The sequence below is a fragment of the Mauremys mutica genome, chromosome 5 (genome assembly GCF_020497125.1).
Source record: "Mauremys mutica isolate MM-2020 ecotype Southern chromosome 5, ASM2049712v1, whole genome shotgun sequence".
NCBI lineage: Eukaryota > Metazoa > Chordata > Testudines > Geoemydidae > Mauremys > Mauremys mutica.
Window position 1 is genome coordinate 83,696,153 of NC_059076.1, and position 21,392 is coordinate 83,717,544.

Genomic DNA, 21,392 nt, shown 5'->3' on the forward strand with positions numbered 1-21,392 from the left:
AGATCCTAAAGTTCTTAGCTTTTCAAAATATTCATAATGTAACCTGATGAATGCCCTTTTGCCTCCAAGCCTGCACAAACCTGATCTGATGAAACTAGTGATTTTTAAATCTAAGAGTATATATTTTTTTAATGGTCTGTTTTAATTTGGATGTAGGAATGCTACTCTTGCTTAACAAACTCAAACCACTAACATCCAGCAAATGTACTTGCTCAGCATGGCTGGGAACATCTATCATATACATGAATGGAGAAGCCCTAGGAATAGGTCTTGAACCTTTGATTATGCAAAGATAAATTCTGTTTTCTGGAGAAGAAACCACAGGAAAGAGTAAACACAGTTGCAATGTGTTCAGCGGAATGTAGTCAAGTTTGCACCACCTTAGTTTTCCATACTAGTTTGTTTGAAACTAGTGGGCTGTTTAGTTACATAGTAATGATACTAAGATCAGATAGTGCATTATGAGTATTGTACATATAATCCCTATTTTACTGATGAAGTATCTGAGGCAGAGGAGAAATTAAATGACTTGCCAAAGGACATGTAGCAGATCAGTGGCAGTACCAAGGATAGAGTCCAGGTCTCCCAACTGCCAGTTCAATACCCTATTCACTGCATCATTCTGTGTCCCATACTAAGTTGATAGAGAATACACAAGAAGGAATTTCTTGATTAATCCTCACCACAACTCAGTTGGTATCAACCTGGTTTAGCAGATGAGGAAACAGATGAGGAAACAAAGGGTCAAATTCTGTAATGTTTTACCTCATTACTATTTCATTCATGAGACTTCAGTGGAGATACACCTGGCATAAGTCAGCACAAACTTTGGCCTATAGAGGATCAAGTGACTTGCCTCAGGCCATAGAGCAAGTCAGTAGTATAGTGGAGGTTAGAACTCTGAAGTTCCTAGCTCCCACTCCTGTGCTCAATTCATCTCTTATCTGTGGAATCTTAGTGCCTTTCATTGACAACTAACACTAGATATAAGTAGGGTCCAGAAAACTAGCACAAGATGATATAATAGGCATCACAGAAACCTGGTGGACTGAGAGCAATCAATGGGACACAATCATTCTGGGATACAAAATATATCGGAAGGACAGAAGAGGTCGTGCAGCGGGAGGAGTGGCACTATATGTGAAAGAAAATGTAGATTCAAATGAAGTAAAAATCTTAAGCGAATCCACATGTTCCATAGAATCTCTATGGATAGAAATGTCATGCTCTAATAAAAATATAACATTAGGGATCTATTATCGACCACCTGACCAGGACAGTAATAGTGATGATGAAATGCTAAGGGAAATTAGAGAGGCTATCAAAATTAAGAACCCAATAATAGTGGGGGATTTCAATTATCCCCATATTGACTGGGAACATTTCACTTCAGGACGAAATGCGGAGATAAAATTTCTCGATACTTTAAATGACTGCTTCACAGAGCAGCTGGTACGGGAACCCACAAGGGGAGAGGCAACTCTAGATTTAATCCTGAGTGGAGCGCAGGAGCTGGTCCAAGAGGTAACTATAGCGGGACCGCTTGGAAATAGTGACCATAATACAATAGCATTCAACATCCCTGTGGTGGGAAGAACACCTCAACAGCCCAACATGGTGGCAATTAATTTCAAAAGGGGGAACTATACAAAAATGAGGGGGTTAGTTAAACAAAAGTTAAAAGGTACAGTGACTAAAGTGAAATCCCTGCAAGTTGTGTGGGCCCTTTTTAAAGGCACCATAATAGAGACTCAACTTCAATGTATACCCCAAATTAAGAAACACAATAAAAGAACTAAAAAAGAGCCACTGTGGCTTAACAACCATGTAAAAGAAGCAGAGAGAGATAAAAAGACTTCCTTTAAAAAGTGGAAGTCAAATCCTAGTGAGGCAAATAGAAAGGACCACAAACACTGCCAACTTAAGTGCAAGAGTGTAATAAGAAAAGCCAAAGAAGAGTTTGAAAAATGGCTAGCCAAAAACTCCAAAGGTAATAACAAAATGTTTTTTAAGTACATCAGAAGCAGGAAGCCTGCTAAACAACCAGTGGGGCCCCTTGACGATCAAAATACAAAAGGAGCACTTAAAGACAATAAAGTCATTGCGGAGAAACTAAATGGATTCTTTGTTTCAGTCTTCACGGCTGAGGATGTTAGGGAGATTCCCAAACCTGAGCTGGCTTTTGTAGGTGACAAATCTGAGGAACTGTCACAGATTGAAGTGTCACTAGAGGAGGTTTTGGAATTAATTGATAAACTCAACATTAACAAGTCACCGGGACCAGATGGCATTCACCCAAGAGTTCTGAAAGAACTCAAATGTGAAGTTGCGGAACTATTAACTAAGGTTTGTAACCTGTCCTTTAAATCGGCTTCGGTACCCAATGATTGGAAGTTAGCTAATGTAACGCCAATATTTAAAAAGGGCTCTAGAGGTGATCCCGGCAATTACAGACCGGTAAGTCCAACGTTGGTACCGGGCAAATTAGTTGAAACAATAGTTAAGAATAAAATTGTCAGACACATAGAAAAACAAACTGTTGAGCAGTAGTCAACATGGTTTCTGTAAAGGGAAATCGTGTCTTACTAATCTATTAGAGTTTTTTGAAGGGGTCAACAAACATGTGGACAAGGGGGATCCGGTGGACATAGTGTACTTAGATTTCCAGAAAGCCTTTGACAAGGTCCCTCACCAAAGGCTCTTATGTAAATTAAGCTGTCATGGGATAAAAGGGAAGGTCCTTTCATGGATTGAGAACTGGTTAAAAACAGGGAACAAAGGGTAGGAATGAATGGTAAATTCTCAGAATAGAGAGGGGTAACTAGTGGTGTTCCCCAAGGGTCAGTCCTAGGACCAATCCTATTCAATTTATTCATAAATGATCTGGAGAAAGGGGTAAACAGTGAGGTGGCAAAGTTTGCAGATGATACTAAACTACTCAAGATGGTTAAGACCAAAGCAGATTGTGAAGAACTTCAAAAAGATCTCACAAAACTAAGTGATTGGGCAACAAACTGGCAAATGAAATTTAATGTGGATAAATGTAAAGTAATGCATATTGGAAAAAATAACCCCAACTATACATACAATATGATGGGGGCTAATTTAGCTACAACGAGTCAGGAAAAAGATCTTGGAGTCATCGTGGATAGTTCTCTGAAGATGTCCACGCAGTGTGCAGAGGCGGTCAAAAAAGCAAACAGAATGTTAGGAATCATTAAAAAGGGGATAGAGAATAAGACTGAGAATATAGTATTGCCCTTATATAAATCCATGGTACGCCCACATCTCGAATACTATGTACAGATGTGGTCTCCTCACCTCAAAAAAGATATTCTAGCACTAGAAAAGGTTCAGAAAAGTGCAACTAAAATGATTAGAGGTTTGGAGAGGGTCCCATACGAGGAAAGATTAAAGAGGCTAGGACTCTTCAGCTTGGAAAAGAGAAGACTTAGGGGGAATATGATAGAGGTATATAAAATCATGAGTGATGTTGAGCAAGTGGATAAGGAAAAGTTATTTACTTATTCCCACAATACAAGAACTAGGAGTCACCAAATGAAATTAATAGGCAGCAGGTTTAAAACCAATAAAAGCAAGTTCTTCTTCACGCAGCGCACAGTCAACTTGTGGAACTCCTTACCTGAGGAGGTTGTGAAGGCTAGGACTATAACAATGTTTAAAAGGGAACTGGATAAATTCATGGTGGCTAAGTCCATAAATGGCTATTAGCCAGGATGGGTAAGAATGGTGTCCCTAGCCTCTGTTCGTCAGAGGATGGAGATGGATGGCAGGAGAGAGATCACTTGATCATTGCCTGTTAGGTTCACTCCCTCTGGGGCACCTGGCATTGGCCATTGTCGGTAGACAGATACTGGGCTAGATGGACCTTTGGTCTGACCCGGTATGGCCGTTCTTATGTTCTCATGTTCTAAGAAAAATCCCCCAAATTCCAGAGCTAGTTGGGGCATGGAGAGTAGATATGCAAATCCTTTTTCAGACAGACAATGCTGAAAGTATTCTTGCCTATCAATTTTGTCCACAGTGTATTTTATTATTTCTGTTTGATAAATTTGTTTACAGATTACTCAGACTACAACAGAAAAGATAATGCATCACACATTTATGGTTTCAAATTTTAAAATTATAGTGTTATTCTTTACATCTTATTCTAATTTTCTATAAAATATTTAAGATTACAGTCTGATACATGAGCAAAACAGAAGTAAAGTCCATGTATGAAACTCTTATACAGGAAAACTATATGTACTATGCACTATGTAATGTTGGAGCGGCGTAACACTATTTGCGGAATCACAAGCACTGTCACAGTGAATACTGCTTCCCCATGGAAAGTGAAGAAAATGACATACACAGAAATTTACTAAGCTAAGATATTAAGTATTTATATCAAGTTAGCCTCAAAAGGCCTCATTATGGAGTGGGTCCCTCTTGGGCTGGCCACTGTGCAAACAGAGGTTGAGAGTTCCTGCCACAGAGTTCACAATCTCTAAATTTGGCCCAAACAATCACAGCCCCATTTTATATTAACATGTAGATGAAGACCACCTGTTTGAACTCCCATATTTCCCCTCCTACCTAGGTTATGGGTTTATTTAAAAATTCTGAAATATGATCAATTTGCTCTCTCACCTATTCTCCTTCAGTAGTGAATGCCTGGGATCTTCCTCATACTGATGTATTTAAAATCTCATACAGTATGGACATGATCTGTCCAGCACTGAAATGCTAATGGTGACTCTTACACTCAGCATGTCATAATGGATAATCCGCATAATGACATCAGCACTGCTTCATAATGGAATGCCATAAGTCATCTCAAATGTGAGCTGAATTTTTTATATTTATATGCTACTATTTAGCATTTATATAGTGCTTAAGAGAGGTGCTGCCAAGTGAAAGTGCACTTGGACTCACTGGAGGGCAGAAGGAGCGTCAAGAAAGGGGCAAAGACTGCCCAAAAAAGTCTTCTGACAAGGTTGGAGTCCTATGTCTCCTTCCACTCCCTGCCATATATAACTTGAGAAAGTGGGTGAGTCTTGAAATTTTACCCAGTTCATCCTTGAAGACATCAAGAAAAAATTTGTTTTTCTTATCAGAATTAATAATCCTGATTTTAGACAGATCCAGCCCTTATTTTTTATATTTATTTTACCCATTTCTATAGTACCTGCTGCAATGGTTACAGAGATTAACACACAAATCAGATGGGCTATCTAAAAAGAATAAAAAAACATTAAACCATACAAACAAGACTCACATAAGATCACTAGACTCTAAAGGCACAGGGTTCTCAAATGAGACAGCCCAGCAGCTAATCACATAGTGTTCATACTTTTAAAAATTAGCTAGAAGATCTTTGCTGACATAGAAATTGGGTACTGTCTCACATAACTGGATTCCAGACCATTCAGGACTAAAGATCAATGACAGAATCTTGAATATAACCTGGAAACTAATAAGAAATCGATGCAGATATTAAGCACAGTTTTTGAATTCACACCGGCCAGCACCACTCAGGAGGTGGACAAAAGCATTCTCCAAACTACAAACTGAAGGTAAGGAGTAGAAACTTAGAGGCAAATTTTATCCTTAGTTGTAACACCAACATTTTTATTTTAAAAAAAAGACTGGTTAAGATCTCTAACCAGTCTTGGTGATTGTAATAACATGAGTCTATTTTAAATTCCATGAGAGGAGCTAGAGAGGGACCAGAATTATTTCTTCTAACTTCTCAGATTTATTAGTATTCTCAGTCTGAGAACAAAGTGATGAACTCTAGTTTGAGCTTGGTTTGCTATTTAAGGTTACAAATTGTTTTGAGGAAAACTATATGTAGCAAGGATTCTTTAACTCTACTAACAGCAGCATTGTTGGTCGAATGAAGCAAGGCCTCACACTCAACTTCATGGCACCTCTGTTTGTCTTTGGCCTTGTCTACTCTACAAGACTATTTCGAATCTACTTAGTTCGAATTTGTGGATTCGACCTTATGAAGTCGAATTTGTGTATCCACAGTAAATACACTAATTCGAATTTCTGAGTCCACAGTAACGGGGCTGGCGTCGACTTTGGAAGCGGTGCACTGTGGGAAGCTATCCCACAGTTCCCGCAGTCCCCGCTGCCCATTGGAATGCTGGGTAGAGCCCCCAATGCCTGCTGGGGGGAAAAATGTGTCGAGGGTGGTTTTGGGTAACTGTCATCATTGAACCGTCAATCACGCCCTCCCTCCCTGAAAGCTCCGGCGGGAAATCTGTTCGCGCCCTTCTCTTATCAGTTACAGCGCGTAAGCCACAGCACTGCGAGCATGGAGCCCGCTGCGATCATCGCTGCACTTATGGCCGTTGTCAACTCCTCGCACCTTATCGTCCACCTCTTCCACAGTCAGCTGCTGAGAAATCGGGCGAGAAGGCTCCGTCAGCGCGGTGAGGACAGGAAGTCACAGAGTGGCGCAGACCTCTCACAAAGCAGGGTACGCCGCGCCGTGGAGATCATGGTGGCAATGGGTCAAGTTCATGGTGTGGAACAGCGATTCTGGGCCCGGGAAACAAGCACGGACTGGTGGGACCGCATAGTGCTGCAGGTCTGGGATGAATCACAGTGGCTGCGAAACTTCAGGATGCGTAAGGGCACTTTCCTTGAACTCTGTGACTTGCTGTCCCCTGCCCTGAAGCGCCAGGACACCCGGATGCAAGCAGCCCTGAGTGTGCAGAAGCGAGTGGCCATAGCCCTCTGGAAACTTGCAACGCCAGACAGCTACCGGTCAGTAGCGAACCACTTTGGCGTCGGCAAATCTACCGTGGGGGTTGCTGTGATTGAAGTAGCCCACGCAATCGTTGAGCAACTTCTCTCAAAAGGTAGTGACTCTGGGAAACGTCCAGGACATCATAGATGGCTTCGCCGCGATGGGATTCCCAAACTGCGGTGGGGCTATAGATGGGACTCACATCCCTATCCTGGCACCAGCCCACCAGGCCAGCGAGTACATTAACCGAAAGGGCTACTTTTCTATGGTGCTGCAAGCACTGGTAGACCATAGGGGACGTTTTACCAACATCTTCGTTGGGTGGGCGGGCAAGGTTCATGACGCGCGTGTGTTCAGGAACTCTGGTCTGTTTAGACGCCTCCAGGCAGGTACTTTCTTCCCGGACCACAAAATAACGGTTGGGGATGTGCAGATGCCTACAGTGATCCTCGGGGACCCAGCCTACCCGCTAATGCCCTGGCTCATGAAGCCCTATACAGGCGCCTTGGACAGAGAGAAGGAACTCTTCAACTACCGGCTGAGCAAGTGCAGAATGGTGGTGGAGTGTGCTTTCGGACGTCTCAAGGGGAGATGGCGGAGCTTACTGACTCGCTCGGACATCAGCGAAAAGAATATCCCCGTAGTTATTGCTGCTTGCTGTGTGCTCCACAATCTCTGTGAGAGCAAGGGCGAGACCTTTTTGTCCGGATGGGAGGTTGAGGCAAATCGCCTGGCTGCAGTTTACGCTCAACCAGACACCCGTGCCGAGAGAATATCCCAGCGGGAAGCGCTGTGTATCCGGGAGGCTTTGAAAGCTAGTTTCCTCGGAGAGCAGGGTAACCTATGACTCTCCACTTGCTTTCAAGAGAAACTGACCCTGGGCCTGTGTCTGTATGTGTCGATTTCGATCTGCGGTTACATACCCCGTTCTCCAAGTTTCCCCCACTTCCAAAGCACGTTTTAAAGCAAATTAATTGTTACACTCATTATTAATAAATCTTTGTTTTACTTTGCATTTCTGTTCAGTTGCTGAAACATGGACGCATACTGTGCTGGGCATGGTGTGCACTGATGTACAGACCGCTTGTTCCATAGAGGAATGACATCCTCCTGCTCCTACATAGGTCTCTGGGGTGGGGGACGGTTGCAAGTGGTTGTGCATCAAGGGGAGGGATTGCAGGAAGGGGTGGGTTTGCAGGAAGGGGCGAGTGGTGCCTTCTTTGGATAGGGGTTTGGATGACGGCAGTGGGCTGCGGGTTTGGGCGTAGGAAGGGGTGAGGGGTGTGGGGGAAGGGTGAGTATCTGTCCGTGGATGAGGGCTCTTGCTGGGGCTCAGGGCAGCGGAGAGGCTCGTTGCTACGGTGGAAGTGCATGGTAAGGGCAGCGTGCCTTAACATTAAGGGGGTGGCAGGCGCTAGGACCCTGGACAAGCATACACATCACAGAATGACACGGGGCAGCATACACCACACAGAGTGACCCTGGTGCCTACTGACTGCAGTGTGTGTGTGCCCTGCAGTTGATCATGCCCCCAAGTCTGTACCCTGGTAATGTAGGCTATATCGTGCAATTATAAATCCCCTCTCCCCCCATACAAAAAAAAATCCTCTGACACGAAAGACGTGACCGAAACAGTGAATAACAGCAAACAGCTTTTAATAATCTAATACACAGTGGGGGGATGAAACTTGGATTTGGGACTGGGTGAGCCTGTAAGGGAAGCACTTCTACAAATGTATAGCGTGAGAGGTGTGTGGTACATTAGCGCTATGCAGTGGTGCAGTGACAGTTCTCACGGCCCCTACCGCCCCTCCGTCTTGTACTTTTGGGTGAGGGGCGGGCAGGACTTCTTGGCGGGGGAGGGCGGTTGCAGATACACTGCAGGGGGGCTCTGTCCTCCTGCCTGCGGTCCTGCAGAACATCAACAAGGCGCCGGAGCGTGTCCGTTTGCTCCCTCATTAGCCCAAGCAGCGTTTGAGTCGCCTGCTGGTCTTCCTGCCGCCACCTATCCTCCCGTTCGATGTGTGTGCGATGTTGTTGACATAGGGTCTCCCTCCACTGTGTCTGCTCTGCCGCCTCGGCTCTGGAGCATGCCATCAGTTCCGCGAACATCTCGTCCCGAGTCTTTTTCTTTCGCCGCCTAATCTGCGCCAGCCTCTGCGAGGGGGATGCCAGGGCAGTCCGGGAAAGAGCCGAAGCTGTGTGATGGGAAAAGTAACTGATTTCCTTGAACAGATACATGTTTGCGAACAGTGAACACAGTCTAGTCAGTTTCTCTGAACAAGACCATACAGGGCAACAAGTCTCACGAGATCTCGGGCCAAGTTCGAGATTTCGGAATACGCTCTCATTGGCTGCGGCATTGCACAGGAGAGCGGACAAGTGGGGAGAGACAGCTGAATCCGTCTAGCAGACAGTCCTGGTAAGCCTTACAGTACATTCTGCTTATTAGTTAATGGATAGCTGTGCCCTCCCGCTAAAGGCAATCTGGAAATCATATACTCTGACCCTTTTCCAGCCACTCCCGCCAGTGCACGGGAAAGATCAATGTATGCTTTTCCTATGTGGCCTACAACACGTGGCTGTTAAGCGAGGGTCATTGTTATGCAAAGTAAAAGTCAACCATTCACAACAGTAACAATACACTAATTGCCCTAATTAGATGCAGCATTTCATGAACGAGATCACCCTGATGCGGGTCCCTCGGAGTCACAAAGAGCGGATGCTAAGGGAAGCCCTGCAGAGACCAGGACCATATGCGGCCATGCTTGTGGAGGCGATGATTCCCATCTACATAAGGATGTCCTGGCGCGGAAGAGTGTGCTTCCACGGAGCACCCAACAAGGCACCTCTCCCCAGGAACCTCCTGCGGAGGCTTTTCGAGGACCTAAATGAGACCTTTCTTGAATTGTCCCTGGAGGATTATTGTTCAATCCCTATATGTGTGGACCTACTTTTCATATAGTTTTTCATTGAAAATTTTATATATAGTATTTCTATTTTTTTATACCTGTTTTATAAAAAATAAATGTTTACATGTTTCTAGCACTTACTGCCTGATCCTTCCCCTGATTCACAGTCCGGGTTAACGGCCGGGGAGGGTTGGTAGGGGATCTCTGTGAGGGTGATGAAGAGATCCTGGCTGTCAGGGAAAGCGGTTTTGTGTTCGCTGTCGCCTGCGCCGTCCTCCACAGACCCTTCCTCATCTTCCCCATCGGCGAACATCGAGGAGGAACTGTCCAGGTTCACTATGCCATCCACTGAGTCCACGGTCACTGGTGGGGCAGTGGTGGCAGACCCACCGAGAATGGCATGCAGTGCCTCGTAGAAGCGGCATGTCTGGGGCTGGGCTCCGGAGCGTCCGTTTGCCGCTCTGACTTTTTGGTAGCCTTGTCTCAGGTCCTTGATTTTCACGCGGCACTGCATTGCATCCCGGCTGCATCCTTTCTCTATCATTGCTTTGGAGACCTTCTCGAAGGTCTTTGCATTCCGCTTGCTGGAGCGCAGCTCCGACAGCACAGACTCCTCGCCCCACACACCGATCAGATCCAGGACTTCCCGGTCTGTCCATGCTGGGCACCTCTTTCTATTCTTGGATTGGCCGGACTCCTCTGCTGGAGAGCTCTGCATCGTTGCAGGTGCTGCGGAGCTCGCCCCGATGTCCAGCCAGGACGTCAGATTCAAAGTGCCCAGACAGGAAAATGAATTCAAATTTTCCCGGGTCATTTCCTGTGTGGCTGGTCAGAGAATCCAAGCTCCGACTGCTGTCCAGAGCGTCAACAGAGTGGTGCACTGTGGGATAGCTCCCGGAGCTACTAAGTTCGATTTGCATCCACACCTAGCCTAATTCGAGCTAGCCATGTCGAATTTAGCGTTACTCCACCTGTCGGGGTGGAGTACCAAATTCGAACTAAAGAGCCCTCTAGTTCGAATTAAATGGCTTCCTGGTGTGGACGGTTGAGCGGTTAGTTCGAATTAACGCTGCTAAATTCGAATTAAAGTCCTAGTGTAGACCAGGCCTTTAAGGAATAACTTTGGAATACCACATCCAAGCAATTCCAGAATTTCATGGAATATTTCAGGTATCATGGAACCAGTTTGATTGAGAGGAAGGTCAGGACCCCCAACTGCCTGGTGATGTCAGTGGAGGAGTTTTTCTGACACCCCCTACTACTGCTTAAACATAGCAAATTGAGCTGTCATCTCTGATGTGTGGGGAGATAGACTCCAGGCTAGAAGACAAACAGAAACAAGAGAGTCTTAGAAGAGGGGAAGGGAATGGGGGGAGACTGGAGAAGAGTGCAAGCATCAGGGACCACAGGGATGTGGCAGTTGTGGTGAGGGCAGCTGTTATAGCAGGGGTAGGCAACCTATGGCATGCGTGCCAAAGGCGGCACACGAACTGATTTTCAGTGGCCATCACACTGCCTTGGCCACTGGTCTGGGGGTTCTGCATTTTAATTTAATTTTAAATGAAGCTTCTTAAACATTTTAAAAACCTTATTTACTTTACATACAACAATAGTTTAGTTATATATTATAGACACAGAAAGAGACCTTCTAAAAACATTAAAATGTATTACTGGCACGCAAAACCTTAAATTAGAATGAATGAATGAAGACTCGGCACACCACTGCTGAAAGGTTGCCGACCCTCATCTTATAGCTAAGTTAAAGAAGAAACTGTCTGTTCCATCTGAAAAGGAAACTATTGTTAGGCTAGTCTGCACCGGGTGCTTTGGATTGCTAATGTACAGAAGCCTGGGTCTACTGAATTTGTTCATAGACTACTCCATTGGAGATGAGAGATAGATTGTCTGGGTTGGTCTTTTTACAGCTGCCAGTAAAATACCAAGATACCTTGCTATCATGAGATCTAATCCTTGCTAAAGCATCTAGAATGAAAAATGCCCATCACACCTTTCTGTTGAAGAAGACAGACCTTTCTAAGGGAAGTCTGGAACATGAAAAACAATTGAATTAAAGTCTAATTTATATTTGGGAGAGAGATGAAGCAGGAATGAACAACAGGACTAACTCCAAAAAAAAAAAAAAAAAAGATTATGCACTAATACACAAAGGTTAAGGCTACATATATCAGAATATATACAATAAAAACTCTGACTGATGGGGCTTTAAACAGGCTACTTCATCTTGAATGGAACCTTGAAATATGTGTTATCTATGCATGTTAAACAATCTGTTTCATATTGTATTTAGCCGTGACACTGATTAAGTTTCCCAGACGTGAAGAAGAGCTTGTGAAAGCTCAAAACTTGTCTCTCTCACCAATAGAAGTTGGTCCAATAAAAGATGAGGTGGGTGAGGTAATAGGTCATTAACAATTTAAACATTTGGGAAATGTATGTTGCTTGGACAACACTTCTACCCAATTTCAAGTAAAATCTTGGTTTACTATAATCCTAATATTGCTGTGGCTTCCACTTATTTAGATCAATTCCATTCCTATCACTTGACAAGCAGCTGACCTTGTTATCCATATGACCACTAGAGGCCGTATCACAGCTTGCCTAGCCATAGGTAGTGCATTTGTCAGCAATAGACTATAGTACTGGAATAAAGTGACTTACAGGGTACATCTACACTGCAATTAAAAACCCATGGCTGGCCTGTACCAGGTGGCTCAGGCTCATGGGTCTCAGGCTAAGGGGCTCTTTAATTGCAGTGCAGATGTGCAAGCTCAGGCTATAGCATGAGCTCTGGCGCCCGAACATCTACAAAGCAATCAAATGGCACCTTAGCCTGAGCCCCAGGAGCATGAGTCAGCTGGCATGGGCCAGCAGCAGCTTTTTAATTGCACAGTAGACATACCCTTAGATGTAGTCACCTGTTATCATCCATCGTTCCGAAGTTCTCTCTCATTCATAATTCTGGCCTCTTATTAAACAACGTTTTTTTTAAACCAGTCATAGAACTGCCCAATAGTACCTGCCTTAAAAAAGTTCAAAAGCAATTGAAACAACGGGGAGAAAGTTGTATTTTCAGTACAAATTATTTTGTTCTGATTTAATTCCAAGTGCATACATTAAGTGGAAGAACTTAAATATTTAACTACTTAAACATTGAAAATTGTGTTCCTATAGCAAAAAACATTACAGATTTGAGAGACTCAAAAGATTTATTTTACTGGATAAGTGTGCTTTAAATTAAAAATTATAAATATTTTTCCAAACTATAATAGTATGGAATGGTCTGCCTGTTTTATATAAGCACATACTAACTCCTCGCTTAACGTTGTAGTTGTGTTCCTGAAAAATGCGACTTTAAGCAAAACGATGTTAAGTGAATCCAATTTCCCCATAAGAATTAATGTAAATGCGGGGGAGGGGGTATGTGTTAGGTTCCAGGGAATTTTTTTTTTTTTGCCAGACAAAAGACATTATATACATATACAGTATAAGTTTAAAATTATTTTAAACAAACTATGTAATACTGTACTCACCAATGAAGACTGTGAAGCTTGGTTGAGGCAGGGCATAGTGGGGTCGGGCATGGGGGCTTGCCCCGCTCCACCCATCCGCTCCCCAGCTGGAACGCCAGGTAGGCAGAATGGGGCAAGCTCCCATTCCCTGGCTGGAACGCCGGGTGGGCGGAGCAGGACAAGCCCCCGCACCCCAGCCCTGCTCTCTGGCAAGAGTGCTGAGTGGGCGGGTGGAGCACGGCAAGTCAAACAACCTTATAATGGAACATTGTGCGACTTTAAACAAGCATATTGCTTAATAGATCAGCAACCTAATAACGAAACAATGTTAACTGGGACGACTTTAAGTGAGGAGTTACTGTATGCTAAAAATCCTTGTCAGCGGCTATAAATTTGTGCCAATAAACACATTGTTCTATATGCTCAAACTGAAATAGAGTCATTTTAAACCATAAAAGTTATTTTACACTTTACATACACACACACACACACACACACCCACCACAGGATGTACACGCCACGCCACTCTCTTCACTTACCATCCAATACAGCTGTTTGTTTCAACACAGTTTACTCTTTGAACGTCATGTTCTTTTTATAGTTTTCTCCCACCTTTTCTCCTTTAGTACTATTACATGCCATTCTATCTTCATTTTCTCCGCATATCAAAAAAGATACTTTCATGTTACCACTCGGCTCAGTTCTGCAAGGTGCACTGTTGAATGCCTCCAGCGAGAGGCAGATCACCCACAACTACAGTATGAGCTGGGGGTACATTCACCTCAGGGAATTGTACTCATGTAATTGTTACATACACTTACTCCCGGGTATACTTGTTTCCAATATTATAGCATCATCCTTTTTATGTTGTATTAGTAAGGTTTAATAAAATTGTATTAAAAGCATCTCTGATAGTCAGATGTCCGATAGTCACACAGCGCTCACATTATGCTCATAATAAAGCAATTCTTATGGTTAAACATTTGTGTTGTCCATTTCTGTTCTCTCAGAAAAATTATTTTCTCCTGCCTCATTTTGTGCATACTGAAAAAGCTGAAAGTGTAAAAATTAATTATGGAATAAAAGTGGCTGTACTCCCAGAGTAGCCACTTTCCAAAGGTCAATATCTTATCTGCTTTAATTTTTGAATTACCCAAAGTAATCACAGCATCTTATGCTTGCCAGTTTAATTGTTCTAGACTGAAGTCATTTGGAAATTATGTAAGTGTTAATGTGCATCATTAACTGGTAAATATACCTAAATTCCACTTCTTGCCTCCTGATTTGTATTATTTAAAGATGGCAATGAGTAATTGCTTTTCAGTTTTGTGGAAACAAACTTGCACCTTATATTCACGTCCTTGGAGAATATTTTTATTAAATTATAGTTCCTATTGTTTTATGCATGTGACAAAGTTTGGGCACCAAACAATTCCAAGGTCCCGTTCCCCGCGAAAAATCCAGTTTGATTTGAACTGAAACAAGTTTTTTTGTTGTTGAATTGAAAAACAAAAGCCAAAAAAAAAATCGTTTCAAAAATTGACCAAAATGTTTTGAGTCAACCTGAAATTATTTTTTTCATTTTTTTTAAATTTTGAATTTTCCGTTTGATTCAGCTATTCCAGGTGCATTTTACCTTTTATTTTTAATTGGCCAAATTTGAAATTAAAAACCAACACCATTTCAAATCGAAAAGCCTAAATGAAATGTTTCAACTGCTTTAAAAAAAAGTTTTTTCAGCTGAAATATTTGCCCAATTTGATGAATAGTTTCATGCCCCTTTTGACCAACAAAAAACAAAAACAAAACAAAAAAAACCCCCTAATGTTAAAAACATTTCACCTGGCTCTACCCAGAAGTTTAGTTACCTACCAATACTATGTACTAACATAATGCTTTCCCAAGTGCATGAAGTCACTATTAAGCAGAGCTGCTAGCGCATAGGAAATAACAGATAAGGGCTAGGGAAAGCCTTCTTTTCTTCCCCACAGTGCAGCTTCCAAACATCTAAAAATTTGGTCCATTACACCGTGAGAGGAAAGGGAGAAGGAATCACTGAGCAAAGAAGCAACTCCTAGTTTATATGTGCTCACTGCCTGATCATCTGATGTTCCCATCCCACTGAGGAATTTTGGGGATAGGACAGCAAATGGGACACCAGGCTCCTTCCCACCAACATTAAAAGACATTTCATAAAGTTACTGGGGAAGGAGACGCTACAGTTTAAATTAAAACCTCTCACTAAAGACTATTTGACTGTTCATTTTTTTGTTGTTAAAATATTTTCATCATTCAATATTTAGAAGGAATTTCAAGTTCATTTGATTTGTTCATTTATCATAAGGGCACCAGAAGTTAAAATGTATTTGTAAAATGTTTGCTCTTTATAGCTGTGTTTAATTCTGAGTTGCATTTTAAAGTTGAGAATGTCCATAATTTGACATGCGTCTCACGAACTGGGTATTCACCCACAAAAACTTATGCTCCAATACTTCTGTTAGTCTATAAGGTGCCACAGGACTCTTTGTCACTTTTTACAGATCCAGACTAACACACCAGCTCCTGTGATACTTGACATAATTTGATAGATTTCCCATATTAAAAGTTTGGGTTTTTTAAAGAAAATTGCTAGTATTTGCTATTTGAGTTATTAAATGGATCATGATTTGACAAATCAAAGTATGATGTCAGTGGATTTGTGAAAATATCAATCCTATTTGGGGATTCATCACATGGCTACTTATCCCTTTACCTATAAGAGTTTAATAAAGGAGCACTTCCATTAGTCTACTGATGTACCAGCGTGCTATTACATAAACAAACAAAACAACAAGGCAGGTTTAAAACTGATGCACCTTGGTCCAAAGCCAATTTTAAAAGAAAAAGCAGCACACACAATGACCCCTAATTTCCATTTGTGCTCAATGCCCTAGCCCCTCTCAACACAGAAAACGTCACACTTTGTAAATAAGTTTGTAAAAATTTTGTTTAAGAAAAATCACCTTTCAAAAGCTGATTCAGGTCCACAGCATCATGCAAGACCTTTTGATTATGTCTGCGATCAAACTCAGCATCTAGTGAGAAAGATACAGATGTAAGACTGGGTCTCAACTTTCCATTTTCTAGTCTGCTAGGCTTTACAAATTTTGTATTGTACTTCAGTTCCTCAAAATTACCCTGTAATTCTTGGCTCACATTTTCTTGTCTTTTTACTTTCAGTTTCTTATCATTTGATGCTGCAAGTTCAAAAGATTGGATAGGACTGATGTCTGGTGTTGACAGAGGTGTTACATCAGTCACTGTATCTTCAGACTCCTCTGTATATTCACCAAGCTTTGGTTTTACTTCCACTGACTTTACTCCTGGCCTGAATTTTTGTCTTGGAGATAGAAGAGCCAAGTTACATATACTTCTCTTTGAGGAAGAGTGTGATGAATCTGATATGCAGCTATCAGAATCCATATCTGAACCATCTGTATCTGAACTTGAGGAGGAAGAAGAGGATGAAGATGAGCTAATATTGGTATACTTTTTGTTAACTTTCTTTATGCTACTGGATTGCTTAGCTGATTTAGGTCTAACCCTTTGTTTTCTGCCATCATCACTACTGTCTTCTTCATCTGTATAATAATCCTCCTCACCTTCTCTAACTATTTTGGGGATCCCAGCTGGAATGTTTACACGTATTCTTCTACTTAGAGCAGAATTTCTACCAGATGTACTTGCATTTTCTGAAACTGACTGTGATGAAGCATTCCCACTATGGTCAGTGCCACCATTTATGGAATGTTCCTTTGGTGACTCTCTCTTTTTCTCTTCACTTTCATCCTCAGCACTGTGTTCTTGCCTCAGTTTCGTTTCCGATTCTGAGTCTGATTTGGAGATGTGTATACCTCCTTTTTCTATGAGCTCACTATGTTCTTCGCCATTGGCTACAACAGGGTTTTCTTCTTTCTTTGGCTCTTCCTCAAAATCACTATCAAAGAAAGAGTGGTCCACTTCACCCTCTGACACATCTTCATACCGGTCCATCCCAAAAGTTATTGTATAAATTCCAACTCCTGGTCCTGCAGGTGTGAAAAAGGGTTTTCAAAATATTAACAAACAGCAGAGGAACATATACCCTCAGTATAATTCTAGGTTATGTTATTATTATACTTCTATGATATAATTAAATAGGTTATGGACCAGGTAAGTTAAATATTTATTTATAATTATATATGGGCCAGATAATATGGTAAGAGGCTGCAGACTTAACAGAAACAAGCTCAAAGAAAGGAGAAGCGGCAGATAATTGGAACTAGGAGAACAGCGCGGGGTGGGGGGGGGAGGAAGACTTGTGAAGTTCATAAATTAGCATAAGTTTGGGGCAAAGCTGGGGAGGAAGGGACACTGTACTGCTTCTGGACTCTACAAGGCAGTTTAATGAGTAGGAGACCAGGGGAAACAATCAACTTTGCATAGTTCTTAAGCTGTGCAAGGCAACAGAACCACAGATCTTTATCAGGGGAAACTTTTACACTTGGCATGACACTATTGATACTAGCACTGAGCGCACTCCTGCCTCAAGTACTTTTTGAAGCACAGAAATTCCACAGGGCCCATCGTTCCCAGTTCCCTCCCCACTTTTCAACTGCTCTGAAGCTTCAGAGTTTTCTAAATCATGCACCACTACATGAAGAGAAATGGACCACATGAAGTTCAAAAGCAACATACAGCAGCTTAAGTAGTAAGAAACCAGGGATTCTACTGAGATCCAAAGCTTCAAAGAGCCAATGAAGCAAAAGGAGACCTAGTGAGCTGGAAACCTTGCAAAGTTCCTAAGCACTGCAGGGCAACAGAAGTGGAAGGAAACCTGGGGAGCCATCAACTCTGCACATCTCCTAAATTCCTCCACAGCTGTAGATATAGGGACAGAGGGAAGCAGGACAAGACATCCTCTTAAAAGTCCAGGGTGGAATTTGAGTTTTGCAGTATTTATCACTTCTTGTGTCAACTGACTTCAAATATCCTGTAGAATCTGACACCCAGCTCTCAGAGGGATTCCTAAAAATAGCCTAAAAGGAAATGTAATGCTAAAAAAGCTTTAGTATACAACTTTATTATAAAGTAAATATTTAAAAGAATGAAAAAAGGCAAAGTTAAAAACATCTATCTATTACATACACTTCCCTTTTTCTTAAAAATGTAAAACTTCATATTAGATATTCCCAGAACAATCTTTCTTGGATTCAGGGTGGATAAAAATCAATGATTTTTCTTTTTAAAAAAAATCTATTTTTTTTAATTTAAATCAGGTTTTTCCTCAAAAAGCATTTTATCAAAAAAATCCATCTAAAGATAGTTTTAATTAAGATACATTATAGCTCAAAGATATCTCATCATGGAATAGGGATTATAAATTCTAATTCTATAGTATGAGACAATATATTCATGTAATGCCTAAGAAAAGTTTTGTAAATGAGTTCCAATAGTTCACGGATTACGGACCCAATTTTATGGGATTCCAGGGGCTTTTTTTAAAAATAGATTATTTAGGTTAATCTTTCTATCTACTCAATGGGGCTCAGTCTAGAAGTTACCAGAGATGCTTAGTTTTGCAGTTCTCAAACTGTGAATTTAGGTCTCCAGAGATAACATGCTTGTTAACAGGAAAAATGTTTTACATAAATATACAGAGGTGAGAAATAACAGACCTCAACTCTATTGTCCCCTCAGCAAATTTGTGTACACAGAGTAAATCCCTTACCTCTCTGTAAAAGTGCAAAGTTCAATGAATAGAAGATTTTGGGGGCGGAACAGATCTGGACAAGGAGAAAAAGTCTGGATATAAATGTGAGAAGAGAGGGATAGGCAGTAGAAACAAAAGTGAAACTGTTTGAGCAGCATATTCCAGAAGTCTTGAAGTCGTTCTGAGTGTAGCCTTCATTGATTTGAAATCTGCCATATCATTCTTTCACACATGCTGAGTACCTTGAAGCCTATTTCTGTAGCCTTGAACATAATGCAGGGAAATAGCTGTTTTATTGCTGACGCTCTTGAGATTTGGAAGGGACTGAGTGAGATCTTAAAAAGGGAAATGTGCAATGACAGAATTAAATTACAAACATTAAAAGAACGAATGGGACAAGCACTATCTCCAGCTCATTTTCTTGCAAATTTTCTCAATACTCTGTACCAGCGTCAAACCTTAACTGCTGAAGAAGAAGAGTTGGCTCTGACAGGGACATCCAGCAATCATCCCTCCATAATGCCAACTATAATAAACTTCAGAATTAAGGGTGAACCATTCAAGAAATATATGTTTGCTCATGATGTTTTAAAGAAAGTCACACCAGTGAACTGGTGGAAGTCACTTAAGCACTTGGATTCAGAGACTGTTGAAGTGATAATCTCACTTTTAGCAGCAGTAGCTTCTTCTGCCGGTGTAGAAAGAATATTTTCTTCCTTAGGACTAATTCATTCCAAATTGAGAAATTGTTTGGGACCTGAAAAAGCAGGAAAGCTTGTTTTTCCTTTTCCAGATTATGAACAAACAGGAAAATGAAGGTGAAGATGATTGAGTTAGCTGCAGAAGCCAATATTTTAAGTTTCTCATGTTGACCTGGCTGACATAAATGAAATATTTTTTTAAAAATCAACTAACTATTTTAGTTAAAAACAACTTTTAACAAAAACAAACCTGATTTTAAAAAACGTGAATGTTTAACTCAAAAATTCATATTTTTTTTGTTAAAATATTATATGTTTGTTGTTTAAGAAAAAAAATCCAGAATACATAACATTGTTGTTTTAGCTAGAGAAAACAATTTAAATGTCTGTCTGGTGATGTTCTCCTCCTAATATAGCATGGCAAGAAAATCCTCCAAATATCAATAATTAACCTGTTGAATTGGAGATAGTTCACCTCTCAATGACTTCATAAATATCAGCTTCAGTTACCTTTGGTAAATGAAATAACCAAACAATCATTCATTTTCTGATATAGCTGTAAAACTAATCTGAAAAGTTTTCAAAATAAATCACTTTAAAAAGGTATAGTGTGTACCTTCCAAAAATGAAACCTACACCTATCTCTGAGTTGTAAAAAATATGTATTAAGATTATAACAACGAACAAGAATGCACTTTTCTGTAGAAATCCATGATTAAATCGAGTCTTCGTGACTAGCAATTTAAATAATTATTTAAATCTATTTGATTTAAATCAAATCCACTCTGCTTGGATTCCTCTTACCTTGGGTTCAGCTTTCAGAAGACCCACAATTATGGAACTACCTGTTTAATAGTTGTCATGCATAGGACATCAGCTTTATAAAGCTAAGTAATAAACTTTAATACTATATGTGTTGTAACTATAAATCCTTTACATGACAGATATAGAAGAGGGTCTTTGTGTCAGTAGTTGGATGACTCTACTTTGTATCTAGATGCGAATGAACCAATAACTAAATGACAGAACAATGTTCTTGCCCCTATTATCAGACCTCAGTATTGTTTGCCACATGGAATTTACTTACATCTGATTTTTTTTAATTGTCTTATATAAATGGAAGAGTGAAATTCTATAGGTCACAGTTAAAGTTGGTTTGGGGCAATTTTACACATTTTTTCTTAGATTAGTTAAAAATGTATATCTATATTACCTTTTCTGATCATTTTCATCCATTAACATTTAAGTGTTAACTGTAACATTCTTGCAAGTTTTTGTATCATTATGTTCTTAGCAACCAAGACTACATTAACAATATTTTAGTGTTACTGGTTATATTGTAACATATGGCCATGCTAGGTCTTCACAGCTATCACTATGCTGCACAGTAATGGCTAGTCACAACTAAGGCTATGGCTACACTTAGCGCTGCACAGCACTGCCGCAGGAGTGCTCCCGCGGCAGCACTTTGAAGCGCGAGTGTGGTCGGAGCGCCAGCGCTGGGAGAGAGCTCTCCCAGCGCTGTCCATACTCCACCTCCCTATAGGGATTAACGTACAGTGCTGGGAGCCGTGCTCCCAGCGCTGGGGCTCTGATCACACTGGCGCTTTGCAGTGCCGCAACTTGCAGCGCTGGAGGGGGTGTTTTTTCACACCCTGCTGCAGTGCTGCAAATCTGCATGTGTAGCCAAGACCTTAATGGCAACAATGGAAACAGAATTCGAGCATCCAAAATACAGGTCTTTTTGAACTA

General features: G+C 41.3%; 2 protein-coding genes across 5 annotated transcripts in view; one reads left to right on the top strand and one right to left on the bottom strand.

Moving 5' to 3' along the window:
• CFAP97 (cilia and flagella associated protein 97) overlaps window positions 1–21,392 on the bottom strand; it is a 53,937-nt gene that overhangs the window by 24,872 nt on the left and 7,673 nt on the right. For all 3 annotated transcript variants that reach the window (XM_045017318.1, XM_045017319.1, XM_045017320.1), the window contains exons 2-3: window positions 16,385–17,275; window positions 16,211–16,282 (exon numbers count right to left, since the gene is read on the bottom strand). In XM_045017318.1, the coding sequence (XP_044873253.1) occupies window positions 16,211–16,282; window positions 16,385–17,240 (928 nt within the window). In that variant the 5' untranslated portion in view covers window positions 17,241–17,275. The remainder of the gene's footprint in view (window positions 1–16,210; window positions 16,283–16,384; window positions 17,276–21,392) is intronic.
• Window positions 4,839–21,392, top strand: part of SNX25 (sorting nexin 25) — a 175,769-nt gene continuing 159,215 nt past the window's right edge. The window contains exon 1 of one of the 2 annotated variants that reach the window (XM_045017316.1): window positions 4,839–5,579. The gene's annotated coding sequence lies outside the window, so the exon portion shown is untranslated. The remainder of the gene's footprint in view (window positions 5,580–21,392) is intronic. The other variant, XM_045017317.1, reaches the window with a different exon arrangement.